This window comes from Acipenser ruthenus, chromosome 9 (assembly GCF_902713425.1).
Source record: "Acipenser ruthenus chromosome 9, fAciRut3.2 maternal haplotype, whole genome shotgun sequence".
NCBI lineage: Eukaryota > Metazoa > Chordata > Actinopteri > Acipenseriformes > Acipenseridae > Acipenser > Acipenser ruthenus.
Window position 1 is genome coordinate 33,984,330 of NC_081197.1, and position 17,666 is coordinate 34,001,995.

At 39.0% G+C, this 17,666-nt stretch overlaps 2 protein-coding genes across 5 annotated transcripts in view; one reads left to right on the top strand and one right to left on the bottom strand.

The window, feature by feature from the left end:
* The window catches only part of cmss1 (cms1 ribosomal small subunit homolog), a 139,845-nt gene that overhangs the window by 114,071 nt on the left and 8,108 nt on the right, over positions 1 to 17,666 (bottom strand). The gene's annotated exons all lie outside the window — the stretch shown is intronic.
* LOC117405894 (filamin A-interacting protein 1-like) overlaps positions 1 to 17,666 on the top strand; it is a 110,790-nt gene that overhangs the window by 89,586 nt on the left and 3,538 nt on the right. The window contains exons 5-6 of one of the 3 annotated variants that reach the window (XM_034009382.3): positions 5,662 to 8,458; positions 9,223 to 10,501. In XM_034009382.3, the coding sequence (XP_033865273.1) occupies positions 5,662 to 8,458; positions 9,223 to 9,228 (2,803 nt within the window). In that variant the 3' untranslated portion in view covers positions 9,229 to 10,501. Of the gene's footprint in view, positions 1 to 5,661; positions 8,942 to 9,222; positions 10,502 to 17,666 lie in introns of those variants that run through there. The other 2 variants (XM_034009381.3, XM_059029872.1) reach the window with 2 other exon arrangements.

Genomic DNA, 17,666 nt, shown 5'->3' on the forward strand with positions numbered 1-17,666 from the left:
CGTGAAAGACGACTATCTGTTAACATTTTTAAATACAAGATTAAACTTGTACCATAAGTTAGAGGCACAGTAGTATTAATATATATATATATATTACACAAAATTGGCATTCTCGAATACTGTGCCTGTTAGTTACGTTTTTCATTTCATAATTGAAGATTAAACCATTGATGGTATAAACTCATAAGCTTTAAAAGTGTTCTTCATGGTAAGAAGAGTCCCGCTGCATTTTTCATCACCAAGCCAGGGATCTGTACAGATCATTGACTATCCATAAATTACATATGATACCAATGGAAACCCGCCCTGATATTCTGACATAATGTGCACTTCTAAAGTATAGTATAGGGAATTACTGAGTAAAGATAATGCATATGTTTATTTTGCCATGAATTGCCTTTGGAACAAGGGAATTCTTCTAAATGCAGTGGAATAGAGAAGGAAGGGAAAATAACTATTAATTATAGGATCATTTCATTCCAATGTGACATCTGTAGAATAAACAGCAGTTACACAGTTACAAGTCATAACATCCCTCCTATCCAGCCAGCCAGTGTTTCATGCAGATGAGAGATGCTGGGTCTTCTTGCCAGCTCAAGTTAGATTTACTCCAGCAGCAAATATAGTTGCCAGAGCAGCTGCCAACTGTTCCGGTACCTTGCACCATGACCCACTATTGCAATAAAACCTTTTCCTCTAACAATATGTCATCAATATCAGACTAATGATCCCTTACCTATTTACATTTTCATGGAATGGCCCAATTGTTAAACTTTGTAACTACATCCGTGAGGTGGACAGGGGGCTTGAGTTGCCCAGTCTCTTACTTTTGACTTTCTGTATATTTTGTACCTAAGGAGAGTACCTTTGCCAAGGCCTGAACCCCTAATAATACCGGCTGTACCATAATACAAGGAGGCATCTCCTAAGAGCTCAAGCTAGAAAGCTTGCAGATAAATGATGTACATTTTTACTACTTCGCTAAAGAAAATGAACCAAGGTTTTTAGTTGCTACTGAAAGAGGCCAATACCCCCCGAAATACATTTTAACTTACAGCTAAAAGAAAGCACAGAGATAACAAAAAGCCAATTTGTGGGCCGCTTTGTTGAACCTTTAGAATGGAATTAATTTTGCTTGTAAAAGTTGTTTTCACTCAACTCTGCAATGTCACAGACATCGGTTGTAAAACCAGGTTACGCTAGACTACTGTAGGCTTGACAGCGCTGGCACGCTAAATACTGCTTTAAAAATCATTTAGAAGTTTTACTGCTGAGGCCTGGGAGGTATTTCCTCCCCTCCCCCTTGTTCAATTGAGTTGTTTATGTCAGGAGTCGAGGGGCTGCACAGAAATAACATCACTTTCCCATTAATAGAAAGGCAAGGGACTGCATAAGGAGAATATAAAACAGAGGAAGGCTTCACTGGGTTGCTTTGATTAGTCTTCCCATGCAGAGCCATGGGAAGGTTTATGGGCCACAGTGTAAACAGAACCAAGTGAACCACATTCGAGCACACACCACAGGGCAGAGTCACAGGATACGAACAGCAGCACATTCCTACCAAGAGCTCCTTCTAGGATCTGAACCGGAACAAATTACGTCATCTTTTACACTATAATGATATCTATACGTGCCATTAACACATTGCTATGCAATGTGAACGCAACCAACATGATCTGGACGCAAGAATATAACAAAATGTGTACTACAGTATATGCTGCCCTGACAATACAAACAGTCACCATCAAATTTGTTCAGGATCTACTGTTTAAGTCATTTCTTTGACTGCCATTCTTTATCAATGTTCTGATGTGTACAGTAGGTCATGCTAAATTATGGCTAAAAATCACAGAATGAAAGGTATAGTTAGGTGGAAATATTTCAAACTTCTCCTGTTAAATCTCTAGCCTAAACATACAGTATGTAAATCCCACGTGCTATTTTCAACACCAGAATAAAAATGCAGAAACAAGTTATCAAAAACACACAAGAATGTGTACTCTGGAAAAATAATGCGTGGACCTGACATTGTCAGAGATAAAACAAACATCAAGCAAACCCCTCAAAAGAATGTTAAAAAGTGTAAGGCTGGGTGATTCCCTTGGCAAATATGATGGTAATTCTTCACATATTTTAAAAAGCACAGCACTGAGAGCCCTCCATTTACCGTTTGAAGGTGCTTTAATATGCCTGTCAGATGCATAGTAACACGATGAACAAAGGATTTACAAAACACAAACTAAACAATACAAGTACATACAGATTTACATGCACACAATTATGTGGGACTAAATCAGCTGGTTTGGAACTGCAAGTTGGTCAGAATTTTATCTATAGTCTTCTGCATTTATTTAAGTAAACCCATTCTGGCCTTGGTCCTTAGGATTAGGTGTGTTTTTGCCCAATCACCATTCTCTTACCTTCAGGTTTGGTCTCAACAGTGACATACATATTTATAATACTTTATTAGCACCTCACTTGAATTTCATTTCTATTGCAGGTTATAATTTCCTTACATATCATTTTCTGTTAACATACTCGGTTCTGTTTTTGTTTTGTTATTTTTGTCATACTGTACACTCACAGTTTGTGTCTAGGACACTTTTGTTCACGTTTTCTTCTCATTTTAGTCATTCCCCAGTTCTAGGTTTAGTTTCACAAGTGTTGAACAAACAATCAAGTTAAATGCAATTTTAACAACTGTATGCGACTATGATAGCCGTCATCTGTGTTTCTTTCTTTCCTTTGTCTTCACCACCACTCTACTAAATAAGGTACGGCTGTCTAATGTAACTAACTTTAATAGTTTCCTAATAATATGAAAGCCAATTTAATTTAAGAGATCATTAACCTCATTTTGAAAAGTCTTTAGACAGTAAATTGCTGTATGCATAGACTACTGTACGTGTTTATACTGGTGGATCTGTATGCATGTTCATAGCAAGGCCTTTATTAATCACATACAAATAGTGCCAATATATGGATTTTCCTTGGCTCTGTAAGGGTGAAATATTTTGTCCTGTCTGCATAACAATATTCAGAGCGTATGTGCCATAACCCTTTTTTTTATTTATTGCTTTAACCTTTCAGTTTGAAAGCTTATCATATATAAAGATGGTGTGAAGTTCTCAGTTGGTGTTTGAGGGTAGTATACAAGAAATGTGTGTTAAACAAGAGGTGCATATTATACAAGGAATGTAATCCAAGGCTCCTCCATTATTAGCAAGGAGGTCAACTGATGTTACCAGCAAAGTCACAAGTGGTCAAGCTTTGATTTAAACCCAGAATCTCATGTTTCGTAGGCCAGATTGTGAAACACTAGACTACACTGCCTCATCATTTAATTATGATTGTATGACCTTATAAGGGGGACACAAATCCAGTGCCATTTCCATGGCATTAAATAATATTACAAACCGAGAGATTGCATTTTTTAAGATGCTCTGTTGCCAGCACAGCCTTATACTAATGTGCAGATCTTTGTTGGGACTTGTTGGTGGCTCAGTTGGATGCTTACAGTAAGTGCCACAATTATCTAACTACCAACACCCCAGCTTGGGAGTTGGAGTGCTGAAGTGTGCATTGACAGATCACAGGTAAAGCTCCTGTCCAATGCGTTTTTACATTAGATGCTAAGCCAAGCAACAGCATTACTAGTTAAAACAGTGACACATCAAAATGATGCATTACTTACTTAATAGTGGTATTGCTGTGTTGTTTTTACCAATGAACACATACAGCAAAATGTCATCCCGATTATACTAAATTATAAAAAATATTCATTTATTGTTGGAACAAGGTGAGCATGAAGTGCTTCAAGGAGCCTTGGGTTTCAAACACTGAAAGCGTGATTCGCAGAGGGAAACAAAGGCAGGGATGGAGCAGGAAAGTAAAGAGATTTAAAAGATAAAAAAGTAAGAACTAAAAAAAGGCTAATTATGCAATCAATTTGTGACTTCTGAAGACCAATAGACTGGATGAAAAAAGGTCAGAACTGTAACTGAAATACTTTTATTTTATGTTTTCAATAGAAGAGTTGTCATGCCTTTACAGCCATGCTTTATTTGTCATTCTGTTACTGAGAAATAAAGAATGTCCATAGAAAGTGTATGGGACAGCAGAGTCCCAGAGTCCCAGTTTTCTATACTGTGATTTATTACAGAACGTAAGAGGATTTAAAAACAGAAGCTTACCTGCTTCCTTTTAAACATAAGAAAAAAGTATTTGGCTGAAAAAAAACCCCTTGGAAATGGGATGTTTGTCCCCACAGCTTTCATAAAAAAGTGGGTTATAAATGAGAGAATAATGGGTATTCCATGTGGTGCACCACATAAAACACCACTCTGCAATCCAACAAACTGTTAGCCACAGTCTACTTAAGTGCATGGCAACAGCACTCCAGAGGGTTTAAAAAACATAATATAATTATGTTTTGTACTTTTAATTCCTCCCTAAATACATTGTGCTTCTTTGTTCAGCAAAAAAAAAAAAAAAATAAAAAAAAACCTGTCAACAAATGTGTGATTTCCCACCATCTGGACAGGGGCTACAAAAACTCAAGGGCTAGTGAAATGGAATCACTTACAACCGTTTGCCAGTGCCTTTGTTATTAGGTCACAGCCACCCGAACACCAATGAAAAGCATTAATACTGTCAAGCACCTGGTTACAGACCGACTTATGTAATACAAGAAAGGTTGATCAAGGTCAGCACGTTTATAGTGCAGTCACAAAAGAAAAATGATTTTAGAGGGGGGCTGCAAAAATGAACAGCTAACTCTGAAATGCATTTGTTTTGTTCTGTCCTAGGAGGGGTTAATGTAGCACAGCGGTCCACAGAGTACTTGTGTTTCACTTTATGCTGATGAGACTCCAAACCCGATGCACACATGTGGACCATGGAGCTGACTCAAACTACACTGTAGTCACTATGCTGCAGACATTGAGACAAATGGATCCTGAAACTTTAAAGTGTTGTGGAGGCTGAACCACTGGCAAGACATGAAATAAAAGGGATAAGCCACAGAAACATTACATCAGCTCCAAACAAACATAGACACACACATTATATATATATTATAGGGCATCTGCTAAGAAATAAATAATAAATAATAATAATATATAAACACACACACACACCTTTCTTTTTAAATATGTTAAGACATCAAAACTCTGCCTAAATTTGGGCCCATGTACACAGGACGTGTTATGTAAATTCATTCCTAGGTTGGAAGGGGTCCGTGCAGCTTCTTAGACATCTAGAAGTTGCCACTTTGAATGTTGTTAAAAGGCAGGCAGGGCTGCGCTGAAATCAGGACACGCGTACTTTAGGCACTATTATAAACATATACTGTACATCACCTTTATGGGCTGTGTTTACCGTGTTTATTTCTTTAAATTGCACTTCAGCGATCCAAAGACTTGTTTCTACAGTAACGTATGATTTACAAAAATGACTAGCCCTGAACTTAAGAACTCAAGAGATGAATTCAGCACTTTTTAAAATTTAAATTTTTAGTCACATCCCAGGTTGTGTTGAGCAGGGATCACGGTTTCTGTTTGCAGGATTTTTAATCGCGTGAAGTACAGTAAAGTGCATAAAGTTGCTCTTTTCCCAATCTGACAATTTTTTTTTATTATTATTTTCATAACTTTCTCACAGATTGAAGCTACTTACTGAACAGGAGAAAACCTACCAGGCACGAAAGGAGAAAGAGAACAACAAGAAAGTGGGCAAACTAAAGGAGGAGCTTACCAAGCTGAAATCCTTTGCCCTTCTGGTGGTGGACGAGCAGCAGAGACTTTCCGAGCAGCTCACACAGCAGAGCAGCAAGGTCCAGGAACTAACAGCCAGCACTGCCCAGGCCCGGGAGAAGCTGAGTGCTGCCCACGCCAGGGCACAGGAAGAACAGCATAAAGTCTGCTGTCTGGAGGCTGAGCTTCAAGACCAAGCCAACCACTTCCATCAGGAGAAGGAGGCCATGACTGCCAAGTTGACCAATGAGGACGCCCAGAACCGGCAGCTCAAACAGAAGCTGGCCACTCTGAGCAGGCAGATTGATGAGCTGGAGGAGACCAACAAGACACTGAGGAAAACAGAGGAGGAACTCCAGGACATGAGGGACAAGATCAACAAGGGAGAGTGTGGCAACTCCGGTATGATGGCTGAGGTGGAGGAGCTGAGGAAGAGAGTGCTGGAGATGGAAGGGAAGGACGAGGAACTCATCAAGATGGAGGACCAGTGCCGGGACCTCAATAGAAAGCTGGAGAAAGAATCTGGACAAAGCCGGAATTTGAAGGGTGAGGTGGACAAGCTGAATCGCAGGATCATGGAGCTTGAAAAGCTGGAAGATGCTTTTGGTAAGAGCAAGCAAGAATGTGGCTCGCTCAAGTGCAACCTGGAGAAAGAGAGGTCAGTGACCAAGCAGCTGTCTAATGAGTTGGATTCTTTAAAGGTGAGAATCAGGGAGCTGGAGGCCATTGAATCCCAGCTGGAGAAGACAGAGCTTACACTGAAAGAGGACCTCAGCAAGCTCAAGACACTAACAGTCATGCTAGTTGATGAAAGGAAATCCATGGCAGAGAAGCTGAAGCAGACAGAGGAGAAGCTCCACTGTGCCACAGGAGAGTTGCAGACAGAACAAAAGAAGGTGACATCAGTGACTGAGAAGCTAATTGAAGAGAGCAAGAAAGCCCTGAAGTCCAAGGCAGAGCTTGAGGAGAAGATGTATAGTTCTACCAAGGACAGAGATGAACTGATATCCAAATTAAAGGCAGAGGAGCAAAGGGGAAATGACTTGCAGTCTAAAGTTACAATGATGAAAAAGAGGATGCAGTCCCTGGAAGCCATGGAAAGGGAGTCTTTGAGGAACAAGGCCAAGCAGGAGCACATAAAGGTTCCTCTAGCCACCCACTTAGACCAAGATGACAATAAAGTCAAAGATTTAACACAAGAGGTGGAAAGACTGAGGCGTAAGCTGAAGGAGATGAGGGCTGTGGAAGATGACCTGGTGAAAACAGATGAGTTTGAATCTCTGGAAAAGAGGTACACCAATGAGCATGACAGGGCAAATGCCCTAATTGAGGAGCTGGAAGCCTCCAGACAGGAGTTATCTAAATACCAGCTAGCAGAGAAGGCAGAGTCCAACCAGGAGCACATACTCTACAGACAGCTGAAAGAAGAGGAGGCCAAGTCCAGTCACCTCACAAGAGAAGTTGAAGCTCTGAAAGAAAAGATACATGAGTACATGACAACTGAGGACTCAATCTGCCAGCTGAGAGGAGAGCAAGGCATGATGCAAAGGAAACTGACACAGCAGGAGAGCAAGAACAAAGAGCTGGCTCGAGAAATGGAAAACCTCACCAGGGAGCTAGAGAGATACAGGCGGTTCAGCAAAAGCCTGAGGCCCGGATTGAACGGCAGGAGGTTTTCAGACCTGCAGGTCTTCTCCAAGGAGGTGCAGACAGACCTGTCAGACAACGAACCCCCTGATTACAAAAGCTTGGCTCCTTTAGAACGTGCTGTGGTCAATGGAAAATTGTATGAGGAAAGTGATCCCGAGGATGATCCCAATTACAATGAGCAGCCTCTCACCAAATGCAACGCATCAGTTGTCAACAATGCCAACAACCTTAACAACAACAGAAAGACGAGGGTGCCCTGGGGGAAAGTCAGAGAAAGTCATCACCCTCTGAACGGTAAAGTGACACCAAGGCAAAATGGGAATCGCATGCAGCCAAGGGATCTGGTTCTTACTCACACACCAGGTCGGCCCTTGCAAATCAAAGTGACCCCGGACCATGGGCAAAACACAGCCGTGTTGGAGATCAGCAGCCCTACTTCAGAGAATGCCCACTCTTACACAAGTACTGCCGTGATCCCCAACTGTGGAGGTGTGCCCAAGCAGAGGATAACCATTATCCAGAATGCCTCAATCTCCCCTGCAAGATCTAAAGCCTCTCCCACTTCTGATGGATACTGCACCCCTGAAAGGGCCATCTCGCCACTCACCATGGCAACACACTCCAGAGCAATAACCCCAGACTCATGTGGCTCCATAACCCCAGACAGGGCAATGTCACCCATCCAGATAGTGGCCCTCACCAACGGTTCTTCAGAGCGATCCCTATCCACGGAGCCGGTGGAGGTCAGTGCCGGACACACAGTATTCCGGGTGACACCAGAGAGACAGCAGAGTTGGCAACTGCAGAGGTCAAACAGTATGAGTCCCAACATCATTACCGCTGAGGACAACAAAATCCACATCCATTTAGGGAGCCCCTATATTCAGGCCATTACCAACACATCCAAGCCCATGAGACTCTCCTGCCCTTCTGGTCAGGAGAACAGAACTCAAGTATTAACAAACGGCACACCCGTTAAGTCTTCCAACAAAATCACAAGCAGCATCACAATTACACCAGCAACCTCCCCGATCCCACGGCCTTCACAAATTACAGTAAGTAATGTCTATGATTGACTCCTCCTTCATCACCGTCCCTCCATATCCAAAACCAACCATCCCAGCCTGCACTCATCAGTATTTACAAATAACGTAGCCTAACATATTTTACTTCCATTCCTCAACCACTCCTGCAAGAATCCTGTTGAAGCACTTCTTTTATTTTTTTGGGACGTTTGTGCATGAATTACAGTATATATATATATATATATATATATATATATATATATATATACACACACAGTATACATATATAAAAAAAGTTTAAAAAAATATAAAAAAAATTACTAGCAATAAACCTAACTTTTTACAATGAACGATTACTCATGTGTGCACTTACTGTATATGCTCAGCAATGAACAATATGTACCAAGACTAGTCAATGATGTACTGTTGTATTTCATATAAAAATGTACTTCAGTTTGTTATGGGGATTTTTTTTCTTCTTCTAAATATTAAAGTACATGATGCATTACCTTTTACTTTTTTGAACTTTTATTTTATTTGTTTATTTTTTTAAATTCACCCCCCCAGAATTTACATGAAAAATATAAATGAATTAATTGTGTTTGTTGTCATAATCATTAATTTGATAATGTGAGGATTATAATTGTGTCTGAAACTTACTGTAGCATAAATGGAGAGCTTATTTTGTGAAGATATGTACTGTAGCTGGAAACACTAATACAAAAATGTATTGTAATACAGTATTTTATTAATTCATAGTTTTCATTAATTAAACAGAAGTCTTTATCCAATAGAGTTAAGACTGCACCAGACAGAATGCCACCCTCCAGAAGCTGGTGAAGGGTCAGAAAACTGGAAAGTGTTGCCATTGACAGAACAAAACCCAACAGATAATACAGCTTTTTAATAAATTGCATGTTATCACTTCAAAAGTGTAAAGGCATTTTCAACACATAGTACCGTGCTATGTTTTAGTCCACTTTTTTAAAATGTTTCTTTCAAGAGTTTTCCAATAAATTATTATAAAATGCGGAGAAAATATTAAAAAAAGAAAAGGAAGTAATTTCACCACAGGTCTGCTTGGGCTGTGCTGATTTCTAAAGGTTGATGTCATGGTTTCTGGATCTTAATTACATAAACACAGAGGCTGGGAATGAAGGACTGAGTACATTCGGCCATAAACCATGAAGAAAATATTTATTGAAAAATACCATTTTAAACTGTGTATAATGAAGGGTCCTGGATTTAAAATAAAAAGGCCCTGACTTACACTAATAGCACATAGGGTACAGCACAGTAAGAGTAGCCTGTTTTGGGTCTGTTTAGGGGTTCTATTTGATCTGGGGTTTTAACGGATAAGATACATCTGATTCTTCCACTGAAATGTAATTTTTTAAAAATTTGGATTAGGCTAAGCCCCCCCCAAAAAAAATGTAATAAAGTTTTTGATGTTCTTTGTTAAGAGTATGATAAAAACAGAACCCAATTTCACACAACTTTCTGCTTGATTCTCTGTGTATTGAATCTGTTTCCAGGGCTAAATGAAAACCCAGACCAAATCTACATTTGTAAGAATTCCAAATGTTCAGAAACTTGAAATGTATACTGAAAACTAAAACAAGACAAAGCATGCTTCCAGGTACAAGAAAATAAATAAATAAAAAAATAATACTCCCATTAGCCAACAGACATTTAGATATCACTTTCTACAAACAAAATTAATTTGGAACATGGGTATACAGTACAAAGGAAACATTGAGAGGCCAGCTACAGTGATTGGTTTTAGGTGTTGTGAGCTGGTCAGGTGGGGCAGGGACAACAGAAGCCTATAAAAAACTAAAAGTGATTCCAGAATGAGTAATGATTAGTGATGTACACTATATCTGCTAAGTGTTTAAACCAACGTAGGATAAACGGGTAGAGTAAGTGTCAAAATGTACGAAAAGCTATAACCATGACAGGAGTGTGCAAAAATACCCTAACGACCTAATAATTATTAGTAAAAGAACTAAACTTGAAGTGTCTATCAACACCAAATAATCAGTTAAGTAAACACACTAAGAAGGTAAATGAGGTCTCCCCTAAACATCAAGCCACCTCAATAAAGACACCACATGCATACAGTAAAAGGGAAGATAACAGTTGTCATGTAAAATATGTCAAAAATGGTGAGTGATGCAGAAGAAATTCTTCTTTTACTATCAGGTTTTATTTTCTGCAGAGCTCAAATGTATGTTGGTGGATGACTTCATATCCATTGCAAGCTCTTGATCAAACACTCTAAGTCTAATTTTACCACAAGGTTGAATGAGCCATTGTTTTACACACACTGAAGTACAGCAAACCAGTGCCATGACAACATGAGGTACAGATTATGAGGTATTGGAGACAATGACAAACAGCCCTGGGGCCAATTATAATTATAGATAAAATGACAATTAAAGCAGAATTGTTTGCTGAAATTGCAATCACAGTGCTATTTTGTCCAGTTACAATTAAATTTACAATTATGCAGCAGTAATTAAAATTATAATTAAAATTATTCTAAGTAACCAAGCAATAAATCACAGGTACAAATACAGAAACATAAAACTATATGGGGTCACATGATCGCATGGCAAATAAATGCGTAATTGAATTGTAATTGTACTCTTTCAGCTAGTCTTTTCTAGCCATCTCTTGAAATCATCAACAAACAAGTTTATGTCTGCCCTACATGTTGATCTACAGTAGCTGTATACTCCTGTTTACATTTAGTATAACCAGTCATTTCCCCTGCCCTGTGGTGTGTTTTAGACTGTCATAAAAAAAGATCTGGTTCAATAGCCATGTACCGTACAGTAGCACACCCAATTCAGGACCTAAAGGTTGTGGACAAACATTTTGCTCTTAAGACAAAACGTGAACCTACCACCATGAAGCTCACAAAGACATTAGGTTTCGGAATGCTACTGTATGCTGTCACTATTACAAGCCTTGCCAGTTTGTAGCCATTTACAGGCCATACAATACTTGGGTAACATGCAACATAAATATAGCAAAGACAGGAAATAGAAGATGTGAAAAATAATACAATAATGTAAGCTTAAGTGAATATAAAACAGTTTGCCCAAATTCACGTGTTCCATTTAACCCATATTTTGAGTGCAAATGCTACTGCAATCTTCTGCAGGGAATACTTCATTATAATGGGTATATAATTTGCAAGAAATTTGCTAGCTGCTCCTTCCATTATTGCTCTGAAAATGTGCCTCTGCACATGCTTCAAAAGGATCTAATGACTTGTGATAGGGTCCTAGTCTGAATCTCTTACTGGGATAATGAAACTTTATCCACGCGCACAAGTTCCTGCTTTTTCACATGTATCAATGTAGCATTATTCTCACATCATCAAGTGAAATGGAAGCTTTTTAAATGTTTCCAAGTGCATGGAATCTGTACAAATTAGTGTTCTTCCATGTTTATTGATCTTTCATCAGTTTAGTTTTGCTTGTTTAATGCACAGATGCTTTGCAATGAATTCTTGGCATAACTTTTCATTAGTACCACAGTGAAGATGGCAAAGTTCTTGAAACAGCTGTACAGTATGTCGAGAACAGAAAGAACCTGGAGTGTTGAACAAAATATTCATGCACATAAGTATAACCAAGCACGGATTTTTAAAGTACATAATACAAAAAAACCAAATGAAACCAATTGCAAAGGAATAATAAAAGCATTACCTAAAATAGATGCCAAGTCTTACTTCCTGAGTACAAGTACAAGTATTTGATCTTACAACTCCTGATTTCAGCTCTAGAGAATACCAAGGAGACTGCTTTGAATCAAAACCAAAAAACATTTTAGTATCCCTAAAGTGCTAGAATTCCTGAAGCACAACTCACACACAGTAATCGTTACTTTTCAATTTGGTGCACAGATTAAGGACTGCAGCAGAGTGATCGAACCTTGGGTCCCTCCCTATTAAGAGTTTTGTTCTGCCAACACATTGCACATTGATGATGTTTCAACATGTAGCCAACATAGGTAGCCTAGTGGGGGGATTGTAAAATGTGAACCCAGTGAATTACTATAAACTTGCTTTGGTGCTGAAGAGACTCAGATTAGTATAAACACAGCACAACACACTAATCCAAAACACGCTACATACTATACTATAAAGTATGGCTTTTTGAAGCAAATTCCCTTTAACATGTTTTTTGTTGACTGGCATTAAATTGAAACCTATAAAAAAAATGTTAATTTCACAACAAAAGCTCCCTTTCCCTCACCTATACTGAGTACCAATCAATTACAATTAACTTCAGCACCGAGTGATTTAAAAGCCTCTTGGAAGCCTTCCTCCTGGATGCCGACAGTTTTACTGCCATACGAGTGGTATTAGTTAGATCACAATAAGCTCTACAGTATGTTAAAAATTACACTGTCAGATTGCTATTGATTTGTACTCAATAAATTTTGTAAACAAGGGAACACTGTTATTCAATTAAATTGGCGTACCTGCACAGCCCTAGTAAGAAGTATGGTATAGGCCTACCTTCTGGAATTCTGGAACCAGACTGTAGAGAATGAGGCTTCAGTTCTAAATAGTCTATTCTTGAATTACAAGCAACAGTGGGAACTTTTTCTTTTTTTTTTTTTTTTTTTTTTAATTACTAAAGGAATTTCCAACCACTCAGATGTTTTAATAGTGCAAGTCTGATTCAAATAAAGACCTCTGCCAGTCTAAGAAGGTCGACAGCTGGGTGTACAACACCCGCCATGAATGGAGTCAAAACAGCTGCTTCCACATCAGTCTTCATAAAGCTTGTGAAATTGTATACATATATACACTATACATTAAAAGCTAGATCACAAGTTTAAAGATACAGAGTCTGCTATACAAAATTGATTCATGTAGGAATCTGTGCAACCTGGAGCCAATATCTGCTACAAATAAAGGGCATCAGTAATTTGATTACAGTAAAACAGAGCTTCCTTTCATACTTGACAACCAATGTTTTCCCACTCTGCCTCAGTACATCAACCCTGGACTCCAGTGCTATGAGACAGGATCACAGCAGGGCAGGCTGGTGATGAAAAGCGGAGGGGACCGCAGGATAGCTCTGGATCAATGAACCCTGTTTGTGCTGCTGACTTGCAAGCGGCCACTGCCAGACAGAGGTTTCAGGGACAGGCATACAGCTGTACAAGCACAGTGACACAATGGATGGGACCATCACACAGTTTACCACGTGAACACAAAACGTTTTTGATACAATTGCATGCAAGGACTGTAGCTAAACAATAAAACTACAAAACACTTAACTCCCAAGAACCCTGCAAAAAACATGCATAACACTGAACTGTAGACATCAACTTACTTTCCGGAAATAGAGTGGTACAGTAAATGTTACCATTTCGCCGAACCATTATGTCCTTGTTATTGCATTACATTCCTACAGTCGATACCAGTTACCCTTTTTCATAGCCCTCCTATTACGTTGAAAATGTTTTTCTATCAAATTGCACAGAAACATAATGTTTATGAACATACAGTACAGTAACAGGTCCATTTAAATACTAAACCTGACAGAAGTATGGTTATGTGTATTGTACACATAGATCTAATGAAGTCATGACACGAACAAAAAAAAATGCCACAATGAAAAAATTATAAAATTGTAACATGTATGGTAATTGTGCACCTATGTAGGGTCAAATAGACTTGAAACATAATAGGTTGGTAAATTTCCAAATTTCTTGGCAACCTTTAATTTTGATACAATCAAACTTGTGCTAAACTTCAAGCATGTTACACTCTCATACTGTATAAGACTTTAGGTAAAGCTCTAAAGTTTGCTAGAAAAGAAGACAGGATCTCTTTGTTGTCAATAAGCATAGGATGTCTTGACTTCACTCTGCAGGCCCTAAACAACAACTGTGTTTGGTTTCCATGGTTACAGCAGCGCCAGTACAGAACATTATACTGCATGATCTAGCTGGCTAGATTTGGAACCAGGAAGGAAGCAAGCAATACCGAAATTACAAGTGTATGTGCAGGAGGCTCACTTTGCTTCGGTTTTTGGAAACAAATGCCATAAAAACTTTAAGAAATGTGAAGTGTTTGCAGTTTGACATCACCAGCTGGCTAACAAGTAAACTGTTTAAAGAAATTCAGAGTTAATCATGATGTAAATAGTGCAGTAATACAAACCTTATGGATGCATTTCCGACGCTATCCTACCCGTGCCAAACCATTCATTCAATGCTTATCCAGTTTTAAAATGAATTTGCATGCACTGTAAACATATCAAATTAATCATCAAACGTATGTAAAATTGCTAAACTGGATGATTGAAACTCCAGTACTCTGAGCTGCCTCACCATACTTCGGACAAATACATTGCTGTGGGACAATATACAATGAACTGTATTATATAAAACTTTCTTTTTTCTAAATAAAAAGATACAGACTTCAGTAAAATTACCAAGAATGGCTCAAATGTGATTAACTTACTAGTATTTTTCAAGCTTTATATCAGTGAAAACTAATTAAAAAAGGCTTAAAAGCAATGTGAATCTAAACATATATAAACCACATCTGTCAGTGCCAGTGCAGTCATTTTCAAGGTGTATTAAAGCTATGTGGGTGCTAATATTATAGAAAAGCAGCATTAAGGAAATGTGAATGGTACGACTTTTGTAGGTTGTAATACATGTGTAGACTGCCACCTAGTGGGAGTACACTTGTACTGTAATAGCCTATTCTGTATGTATAGTTATTATATTCTAGTTCGGTGGTTCTCTTATACTAGTGGCCGCATTGCAATTATTTTTCTAAAAATACTTAAGTATATCACATGAAAAAAAAAAGAAAATATTGCAATGCTGTTATATTATAAAATGATATGTAAAACTGTAATCGTCCAGAATAATAGGTTTACTGTGCCCTACTGAATTAAAGCAGAGGATGTCAAACAGTAGTTAATTATAAAAAAAATAAAAAAAATGTTCGTGTGTACTTCAGGTAGAAATAGTACAAAAGTAGACATCGCTTTATTTTTATTTTTTTCAAATCCCTCCCATTGTAGTTTCTGCACAATAAACAAGTGGCAAGAGACACATTTTCATGAAGTAACAGCATTACTGAGGTTTACCTATGTCTTTTTTTTTTTTTTTTACTTTTTGAAGGCCGAGGCCTAATATTTCGGGTCCCGGAACGTTTACCTCAGGGCTGAGCCCAAGTATTTCGGGCCCCTCCTCTTCTTCGCCTTGCATGGTTTGTTTTTTTAAATTGCAACATTGAAACGTGAATTCTGTGTACTGGTAGGCTTAAAAGAGTCACATGGACTGAAGAGGCGGCTTGGTGAACTTAAAATCAATTTATAGTAGTTAGGAGTTTTAGCAGAGAGAAGTGTTTTTGTGAGAGTTAAAAAAAAAAAAAAAAAAAAAAAAGTTTTCTAAAAAATTGAATTTGTAAAGCGAAAGCTCAAGCGCAGAACTGATCCCCAGACTGTCTTGGCGTTAGATTTGGAGGATGAGGGAGACTTTGATTATTCCAGTAGTTGTGAGGATCTTGATTTGGAGGATGAAGAGGTTGATCCATATTTCACTGTCGATACTGAGGGGGATTCAAGCGACACTGAAGGTAAGCTGATTCATGATTTTTTTTTTTTAAATGTCCTTTTATTTATGTACTTTTGTAAGAATAAAGTTAGTGGGTATGCATCAATGCAGTTATAATACATAATGTATTATTATGATGACAATTATTACATTTATTACACACTTGTCAATAACTGTTTCTCCCTTTTGTAATACAGCTGAAGGCTGCAGTGCACAACCAGAGGTATGTTTTGGATGAAGAGGTTGTGGACGTGGTAGGGGAAGTAGCTGAGGAAGTGCACTGTCTTCCAGCTCCCAGGACCTTACTGAACACGACACATGGTGCACAGAAGACAAGTCGCCCCTTGCATTCCCATTCACTGGTGTTCCTGGGATAAATGGGGAAGAAGCAACTGGGCTGGAGTACCTGAAGCTATGTCTCACTGATGATGTGATGAATGACATTCAGATGCTGACCAATACATTTGCCCAAGAACAAGTTAAAAAAATACCAGCTACTAAACCCCACGCACAAATGAGGAGCTGGAAAAATATCACGTTGGATGGCCTTTGGCAGTTTTTTGGTCTTTCATTTTTGATGGGGATATTGAAAAAGCCTTCTATTGACAGCTACTGGTCTGGGGACCCGACCATCAGCACTCCCTTCTTTGGTAGCATCATGAGCCGGTACCGCTACAAGCAAATACTTCAGGCACTGCACTTCCAGGAGAACCAAGCTGTCAGGCCTGAAAATGATTGCCTCTGGAAATTCCGCCCCTTCTTCGACCACATCACATCCTTGTTTACAACTGTCTATACACCTGCGCAAGACATTTCAATTGATGAGTCTCTTTTGCTGTACAAGGGAAAGCTTCATTTCAAGCAGTACATTCCAAAAAAAAGGGCACGCTTTGAGATGAAATCATATGAGCTGTGTGAGGAGAAGACCGGCTACACAGAAGTTGTTGGTCTGGGCAAGACCAACAACTTCTTGGCCAACATGGTTCTAGTTTCTGTGTTGTTATGGAGCTTATGAAGGGACTGATAACTACTACAACAGTCCTGAACTGTGTCTGTCTCTGTATGACCAGAAGACTCATTGCCAGGGAACAGTGCATGGTAATCGGCAGGGCATGCCTTAAGATTTGCGCATGAAAGCAGATGCAACACCACTGCAGAAAGGAGATGCGACTTACTGCACCACTGACAAGCTGATGGCACTGTGCTGGCATGACAGGAATTATGTCACCATGCTTTCAAACTGCAATGATGCCAGCATAGTAAGCACAGGAAAGAAGACCTAAGAATACCAACCCATCTACAAAGCCCAGGTGATTCTGGATTACTTTCATCATGGGAGGAGTTGAAAGAAGTGTCCAGCTGCTGAAATACTACAGCTTTCTGCAGAAAACAATCAAGTGGTACAAGAAGCTTGCCTTTCACCTTATTCATGTGGCCATCCTTAATGCCTACATATTGTATTCAGAGAAGCAGCAAAACCACCAACTATTCTGTCATTTCGTATGAGCCTTGTGATGCAAATTCTGCAGTACAGCAGTGCAGCCTCCAGTGCAAGGTATCAAGGAGGAAGGCCAAGCCCTATGGTGCATCCTATGAGGCTCACTTCCCAAGCCCTATCCTCTCAAAAGAG